Source organism: Ischnura elegans (genome assembly GCF_921293095.1).
Source record: "Ischnura elegans chromosome 13 unlocalized genomic scaffold, ioIscEleg1.1 SUPER_13_unloc_2, whole genome shotgun sequence".
Classification (NCBI taxonomy): Eukaryota; Metazoa; Arthropoda; class Insecta; order Odonata; family Coenagrionidae; genus Ischnura; species Ischnura elegans.
The window spans coordinates 1,649,672-1,658,857 of NW_025791658.1; the positions used below are offsets into that span (position 1 = coordinate 1,649,672).

Below are 9,186 nucleotides of genomic sequence, written 5' to 3' on the forward strand. Positions count from 1 at the left end.
TTGATTTTTAAAGAGTCAAGAAAAGGAAGCTGTAAGTGCATAATTTTGAATTTTATTTCTTAATTAATACAATGAATCGACAGTTATCAGCACAATGGTGGCTCTTAAATAGAAATGATACTGTAGGAATGCATCTAACATGAAAATTAAAAAAAAATGGCTTTGGTTAGAATACTAGAGTATCCGTTGAAAAAAAATTGTTTTCTGATTTAACTTCTAAGCGTAGGCACCATACAAAGTTGCAATTACAGAATTTTTCTAAACTTCATATGCTTTAGAACCGCATAATATAGCACATTTGATACCTTCAATGGCAATATTATATGTATTAAGCTGGTGTAATTTTTAATTTGATACCATTGCCATTTCCATAGTTCTCTCCCCTGATTGACTAAATGTTGTATTAAGTTTAGAGTATGTTGCCTCTTATTGTTTCTGCAAACGACCATTCTCCAATATATGCTGCCCAAATAGTTAGTTTTGCAAATAACTGAATTTTTGATGAATGGAGAATCATAAAAATCTCATTTAAATCAATAAAATCCGATTTAAATCAAAAAAATCAACAAAAATGACTTTTTTGAAAAAATCATGATTTTTATCAACCCTGGCCAGAACTGCAAAATTTTCACGTTGATCGGTTACTAGGGATTTATAAGCGATTTTTCTACAGAAATAAATGAAAATTCCTTCGAGGAATGATTAAATGGGTCACTTTGTTTTGTTTATCACATAAAAAACTCAATAGCTACTCGATATTTTATCTGCCATTGGGTATACGAGCGAATATCTACTTCATCGCGCTCGCATTCGAAAATTAACGTAATCACTTGAAATACGGTTATCACTTACGTAAGTACGGATTTACGTGAGTCGAGACATACTTAACTCGGTGGATGCCTTAAACCCCTGATTGTTTAAGGTGAGGAATGCTATGTTTAGAGCAGCAAAGCAGCTTTCCCAAGGTGATCGGATTGTAAAAGCAAGTTCAGAGTTTATTATTAGGGATGTGCTTGGCTATTTTGTTGGATATATCACCAAGGAACTGAATTTTACACCACTTTTCTGTGAACCTCTTTACATTAGGAACCTCCATACTTCATACTACCCCTACGGTCCTGTCAGATTTACATGCAAAATTTGTTGGCAAACCTCTTTGTGGTGTACCTCTTTATCTCGTTAAACCTCCGCTTATCATACCAAGGAGACACCCCCGAGACGGCCTAACTACCTCCGCAAATCGTACCGAGACAACTAGAGACCATTGATGAAGCCGCGATTACATACTTGGAATAAAATTTTCAGCAATAAATATTTCAATCTTATTTTTTTTCTTGTGCACCTTTAATATTCTGTAATTTTCACAATTGCAACAATTAGTTGCCGCTATTTTGTTCCATATGAGAGCTTACCTAACATTAAATAAGAAAAAAAGATATCCAACTATCGTAATCATTTTAAATGACTGTTGAATTAAGAGAGATCACATTTGAAATAAGGCCAGGGAAATTAAGAAATTTCTGGGAAAATCAGGGAAAAGTTGAGGAAAAAAAATTGGTCGTGTGTAGTTGTGTTGTACAAGTTTTCGAGTACTTGCACATCCTTAGATAATACGTAATAAGTTAAATCGTTGGAAAATTCACTGATTCTTTTCATCTTTCTAGGAGGGATACTGCAGTCTTGTGACAGTGAAAGTGGGTTCCTGAGTTCCAGATGGAAGACAATAAAATCAGAACCTGACAGGCCGTCCAGGACTCAGTCTTCCGATTCAGAGGAGTTAGACGTTGGAAGCCCAAAGATAAGGATAAGCGAAATCAGCATCGGCGGAGGAGGTTTATCGTGTGGAGGCGGAGAATGTGAATGGGAAGCTAACACGTTATCAAATGAAGCGTCTCCGTCTGAGTTGGAGGGTCAAGAGGAAAGGTCAGATGGGTGCGGTAATGGTGAAGGGGTGAATTCAGTTGGAAATGAGGAGGGAGATTCGAAAGATAAGGTGGCGGAGTGGATAAACATGGACCGTTTCGCTCTGGAGAAGATTGCCGACTGTGATAATTGCATTTCTGTGATTAGCAGCGATGACGAATTGTACGAAGACTTCATCTTGGAGGATTCGGAAGGGTCTGGCAATGAAACTGATGTCTTACGAGGCGATCTAGATGGTGCTGGAAGAAATGTCTCTTCAATCTTGTGCACGGAGAGTCTGGAAGGCTTCGTGTCGAGTGAAGAGTCCATATTGCGGGAAGGGTCGTGCGAAGCGTACAGTTCTAAAGGAGTCGAGGGTATAGATTCCTCACATAGGGGCACGCACGGTTGTATATGTTTCAACACGGGTAGAAATGGTTTGCAGGTGGAGGACAGTGTGATGGAAAACAATAATGATAACGCCAATCGGATCTGTGCCTCATCAAGCAGGAGTTTGTCTGGTGCATGCGGATCGCTTGCAGAAGCAGCTGGGCAATATACTGACACGGATGAAAATTGTTCAAGGATGGCCAACCCTCTGGATGAAAACAATGAGGACAGTGGCAGTTTGATTAATGCCACCTTGCTTAGTGCCAGTTTGATAAGTGCCTCGTTAAGGTCAAGATTTTCCCAGCATTGCATTCGTCGTACGTTTAATTGCAGAGAATGCAGCAAAACTTTTGCAAGTCAATCTGCGTTAGTGATACACCAGGAGAAAGAATGTTTTCATAGGAAAATTAGTGAGACTTTTTTGATGATTTTATCCCCAAACACAAATGAATCTGGGTCGAATAGTTTGGATGGGCGTGAGACGAAACCACTTGGCCATGATTCTTTGGTTATGGGCCCAGGATCTCAGGCTGTAGTGCCTGCTGAATTGGGTACGATACGGGTTTTGGGTGGAGAAGCAGACAATCGCAATGTCAACGGTGTCAGTAGTGGGAACTGCGACTCGACAACGGACATTCTCTCCGCTCCAAAGTTGCGCATTGTGTTGTTTAAATGCAAAGATTGTGGCGAAACCTTCCGGGGTAAAGATTTGTTTTTGGAGCACAAGAAGAAGCACGTACGTGCGAAGAAACGCAAAAGGAAGCGTAACCGCCCAGAGCGAAACGCCTCGAATGGTTTTAATGGCAATGTTAGGGATCCAGACATGGTGCTTGGATTTGACGCGGGTAACGACGACGACATTATTTTCGTGTCTGCCTCTGCTGGGATCTCCTACGACTCGCCGCTATTTTGGTGTGAAATGTGTGGCTCACAGTTCAAGACGAAGTCAACTTTGGACTTCCATTGCCAGAGTCGTTGCATGGGAAGGGATGCGAATTTGGCCCACAAGTGCGATACGTGCGACAAACGTTTCTCACTGCGCAGTACGTTGGAACTGCACATGAAGTACGTCCACGTCCAGAATCAGAAGAGGAAAATCTGTCCGACTTGCGGGGAGTCGTTCAAGAGAATGCGATCTCTGAGGAGACATGACGTGACTGTTCACATGGACAATGAGCTCTTGGAACGATCGTGTACAGTTTGCTGGATGACCTTTAACAGCAGGTGTTCCCTGAGGAGTCACAAGTTGAAGGTGCATCCCAAAAGGAAAAACACAAACTCGTCAAAGAGGAAATGTGTCGGGATACGAGAGAATAAGCCTTACTTTTGCGGACTTTGTTCGAAAACGTTCTTTCTCGAGTCGTCCCTGAAAGATCACCTGGAGAAGCACAAGCGCAGCGGCTCCCACCATTGTTTGGCGTGCGGGGAGAAGTTCACGAGGCTGGCTGCATTGCGTCTGCACCAATCCTTCCACTCGGAGCTGTTCTGCAAAATTTGCAACCGTTTCTTTGGAGGAAAGGCTTCTCTGGATCGTCATATGCTGTCCCACGTGAGGCAGAATAAATGATAAAATTGTAAGGTTCTGTATGGTACCAGATGCATGGCGCAGTTCTTTTACTTGTTATTATGCATATTGAAGGTTAAGCCTGAATCACACGATCATTTTTTTTCGTCGCGAAAGTGATCACTATCGCGAGCACTGGGCAAAATGATCGTCGGCGGCAATAGGGTGGTTTCCTTCATCAAAGAAAACGAAAGGCATTGATTGCGATTCGTTACCCACCAATAGTGTATTCATAATATACAAATTATTTTGTTTTAGAAATACCGGGTTAGACGAATGGCAATGGTCCATTTTTATCCTCATTTGAAAAGGGCCAGATTGGCGCCCATGCGATGCCACTCCACGTGACGTCACAGGGACCTAGTTTCTATACGAGAAGATAGGAGTTATACGTCGTCTGAGGTTACCATTGCATGCATGAGGCGCAGAGCTCAGGGAAACATGTCTTAACAATCACTTATTAAAACTGGCTAAGGTCGGAAAGTTTTCCTCGTTTGATAAGTTATTAATAATCCTTATTTAAGCCAAGAGCTACCAGCCAGCAGGGTACTAGGCTAGCCGCTAGCAGCCTGCGTCGTATCAGCGCTAAGCCTCGCCTCAAGGTCACCTCGCAGGGCGGGAGGGGGAACCAGAAATACGTCACGCGGAGAGACTTCCCGACATTCATACTTAAGCGTCGCGTTTTCGCGCGCTTGAAAATTTTCACTTTTCATTTAATCGCGGAAAATAGATATCGTCATTTAAAAATCTAAAAGCGTGAAATACGTACTCCAGGAGTAATAATCTTTCGATTTAGGCAATAAAAAAATAATAGGAAACCACCCTATTGTTTTTCGCGATCGCGATGTGGATTCTCATCGCTATTTTTCATCACTCGTCCGGTCGCTTTTTCCGTCGCTAAAACCGTCACTAAAACCCCATATCAGCCAGTCGGAACGCATTCCCCTATGGAGCAATTGCAGTGCAACGTTTGACAATTGTGGGAATGACATGGATAAACAAACACGCTATATAATTTCGTGATGTGGGTCCTATGACAACGAGCTGTGATATTGGAAATGATGCGAAAAGCGACGGCGGGAGTGACCGTGTTATTCAGAAAAATGATCACAAGAGCGATTGCTTTTCGCGACGGGAAAAGTGATCTCGATAGTGATCACTTTCGCGACGAAAAAAAATGATCGTGTGATTCAGGCTTTATACAGTAGATTCCGTTTAATGGCTTTAATGGTTACTTGGGGCAGCCGCTTAATTGGGGGAGATCTAGTAGAACAGAACCCAATAGAGGAATATCCCAGAGTACTCTCCGCTTAATTGGGACAGCATGCCGCTTTATTGGGCCATGAGTCGGCGACAAAGACTCTATGCTTGCGACTAAATTAAAATTTTTTGTTTTCAGAATACTATTTTTTTATATTTTCCTCCTTTGATTTACTCTTATTTTTCACAATTGTTCCTATTCTTGCCCTATTTTGAAAGCTCTTGTTGTTATACTATCCGCAAGAAGATAGGATGTTTCTTTTACAGGAGTTGGTAAAAGACATTCATTCTGCATCGCCCGAGGCTGTGAAAAAAATATTCTTAACTGAATTATTATAATTCTTAAAAATTATAATAAATTAACTAAACTCGCATATCTATTAATCAAATTAATAGTTTAATAAACTTATGTTGCATTATAAACATTCCTTAGTCTTCTTTCGATCATTTCAACGTTTGATTATGCCCGATGTACAGGATAGTTCGCTTAATTGGGGCAAAGTGCACAAATCCCGATATATCCCAATTAACCAGAATCTACTGTACAGTGAGTCCTCGTTCTACGTCACCCCGTTTAACGTCATTTCGCGATAACGTCACGAAAATTTTGAGACCGTCATTCGTTTATCGCACCTTCGCTTCGCGATAACGTCAAGTCTTTTAAATTTCGCTCGAAAAAAAGGCAAAGTGGCGGGCGTTGCAGGTTGTTCGTTTTGTGGGCGGTAATACAGTCAGTCTAAGCAAAGTGTAAAACGGTGTGTTTAGTCTTAAATGCGATTACGGTTTTAGCAAAAATTTATGCAAAATGAATTCTTAGGTAGGTGCGCAAGGTTTTACTTGCAATAATGGTTTTCAGGAACCTAAAAAGTGATTTCAAGGCATTTTTCCATGTAGAACTCGGAGTTTTTGTCATCACTTTTTTGCCGAGTTCACAATAATTTTGGTTCCTGTAACTATGACGATGTTTCAGCGATGATGATGCCTAGGCGACGCTCGCCCGGGCGACCACCATAGCGAAGCCGAAAAGCAAATGCGGGAAGATACAAAGATGGAGAAGGATTTACGTCAGTGCTGCTATTGTCGTCGATGAAGACAGGAACTCGTATTTATGCCATAGCTTGGCATTCCCATCGTAAAAAATGCCCCAGATATGATACGCTAAAATTTTTTCGCTTAGGAATTGTGAGGTCTAGGAGCCGATATTCACTTTTTACATTGTTTCTTATGGGATGTTATGCTTCGACTAACGTCATTTCGTTTATCGTCACATTTTTCAGGAACGGTATGTGACGTTAATAGAGGACTCACTGTATTAGGTAGTTCACGGTAGAAAAGTTTATTGGAAAGTCTTGATCATCAGCGTAACCGAGAAATATATGAATTAAAAGATGTTGACGATGGCATTTACACACTTTTAAATCTAGTTCATAAGTCATTCCATGGCTTCTTTCCAAACTTGGTATATGCTGTAGAGGGGCTCACTCTAAAGAACAAGGTATGCCGGAGAACACATCAAACAAATGACGTCACAGCTCTGAGAATATGGCCGACTGGTGTTTCAGCGTATCATTAATTTTGCAAATTTTAATACATAATTAATATCTCACTTAAAAAGTACCTCTCTATTCTCAGACTCGGAATTTAGCCTAATTGAGATTATTTTTTTTTTAAGATCACTTCCCAAAAACGTGCACATACTCCATTCTGCAGACGTTCAAACTGAAACGTGCATAAACTTAAAATACGTATATTTTTGTTTTCACAACCCCTAAAATTAGCTAATTTCAATGAATGTATTTTCCTTAACAACCTTTAGCAATGAATCATAGGCAAATAACTTGAAGATAACTTATTATTATTATATTGGAGGATTTTAACCCTTGACCAGTGATGTGGAATTCTTGTTACACTATCCGTGACCTGGTGGGTATGGTATACCCACCAGGATGAGCGTTAGGTGCGATATTAATAAATTGTGGAATTTTAAGATAAACGGTTCAAAATTGTGAGTTTTACGGCTTTCTGAAGGATATTTCATTAATCCTTACACTCTTCTATTAATAAGGTAAAACCTCTATGTAGTGAACCTCTTTACATCATAAACCTCCATACTTGATACCATCCCTTACGGTCCCGTATGATTTACATGTAAATTTATAGGCAAACCTCCATGTAATGAACCTCTTTATCTCGTAAAACCTCCACTTACCATACCAAGGAGACACCCCCGAGACGGCCTTAATACCTCTGTAAATCATAGCGAGACAACTAGAGACCATTAATGCAGCCACGATTACCTACATGAAATGACATTTTCAGCGATAAATGTTTCATTCTTACTTTTTTCCTTATACACCTTTAATACACAGTAATTTAATTAGTACACAGAATTGTGTCAGGATGAATAAAATATCCCTCAGAAAGCTGTAAAACTCACTACATCGAACCATATATTTTTAAAATTCCGCAATTTATTAATATCGCACCTACTGCTTACCCTGGTGGGTATACTATACCCCCACACACACCGATATTGGTTGCACGTAAACTCCTCCCCAGCCTTAATTCCTAGCTGTGCCCCTGCTTCCACATGCTGAAGACCAGGACCCTAGGAACCCTTCGGTCCCAAGCTTTCCGGATTTGAGGTCCTCAACTGTAATAAGTTAAATTGTTGGAAAATTCACTGATTCTTTTCATCTTTCTAGGAGGTGAACAGCAGTCTTTTGACAGTGAAAGTGGGTTCCCGAGGTCCAGATGGAAGACAATTGAATCAGAACCTGACAGGCCGTCCAGGACTCAGTCTTCCGATTCAGAGGAGATAGACGTTGGAAGCCCAAAGATAAGGAGCAGCGAAATCAGCATCGGCGGAGGAGGTTTATCGTGTGGAGGCGGAGAATGTGCATGGGAAGCTAACACGTTATCAAATGAAGCGTCTCCGTCTGAGTTGGAGGGTCAAGAGGAAAGGTCAGATGGGTGCGGTAATGGAGAAGGGGTGAATTCAGTTGGAAATGAGGAGGGAGATTCGAAAGATAAGGTCGTGGAGTGGATAAACATGGACCGTTTCGCTCTGGAGAAGACTGTCGACTGTGATAATTGCATTTCTGTGATTAGCAGCGATGACGAATTGTACGAAGACTTCATCTTGGAGGATTCGGAAGGGTCTGGCAATGAAACTGATGTCGTACGAGGCGATCTAGATGGTGCTGGAAGAAATATCTCTTCAATCTTGTGCACGGAGAGTCTGGAAGGCTTCGTGTCGAGTGAAGAGTCCATATTGCGGGAAGGGTCGTGCGAAGCGTACAGTTCTAAAGGAGTCGAGGGGATAGATTCCTCACTTAGGGGCACGCACGGTTGTATATTTTTCAACAAGGGTAGAAATGGTGAGCAGGTGGAGGGCAGTGTGATGGAAAACAATAATGATAACGCCAATCTGATCTGTGCCTCATCGAGCCGGAGTTTGTCTGGTTCATGCGAATCGCTTGCAGAAGCGGCAAGAATCAGCGAAGGTGAAAATTATGCTAGGGAAGACATTGCTGTGAGTAATGAGGACAGTGACAGTTTGATAAGTGCTCCATTAAGGACGAGATTTTCTAATGGTCAATATCTTTCTTTGTTTAGTTGCAAATATTGCTATGAAACGTTTAAAAGGCATCACGTGCTTGTGAAACACATGTGGAAACACACTTTTGAGAGGGGACCTCCTTGGGAGTTGTTGTTCTTAGAAAAAAAGAACTCTATTACATGAAATAAATGAAAATAAGGGGGTTGAGCTTCTACGGCCTCGGAAATTATAGAAAAGAAATTCTCAATTGGCCGTGTAATTCTCCCAAATGGCCGTGTATTTCTCCCACGTGTGTTTTCCTCATCCCCTTGCCGATCCCCCTACGACGCTCTCTTGGAGCAATATTTTTTCTCCCGGAACATTGAAGCCATCTACAGGCGAGTGAATGTGTGAGTGACTGCGTATTGAGTGCAAGTGTTTCCATGGATATCTGGCTGTCTTTAACAGGCCCATCCTGTGAAGATTCCCGGTTTTTTGTGGAGCGAGAATCCTTAGTGGAGGTCCCTAC

General features: G+C 41.4%; 1 protein-coding gene across 3 annotated transcripts in view; it reads left to right on the forward strand.

The window, feature by feature from the left end:
* Positions 1 to 9,186, forward strand: part of LOC124172689 — a 44,734-nt gene extending 35,548 nt beyond the window's left edge. For 2 of the 3 annotated variants that reach the window (XM_046552149.1, XM_046552150.1), the window contains exons 6-7: positions 1,665 to 3,866; positions 7,822 to 7,909. In XM_046552149.1, the coding sequence (XP_046408105.1) occupies positions 1,665 to 3,859 (2,195 nt within the window). In that variant the 3' untranslated portion in view covers positions 3,860 to 3,866; positions 7,822 to 7,909. Of the gene's footprint in view, positions 1 to 1,664; positions 3,867 to 7,821 lie in introns of all 3 variants that reach the window. The other variant, XM_046552151.1, reaches the window with a different exon arrangement.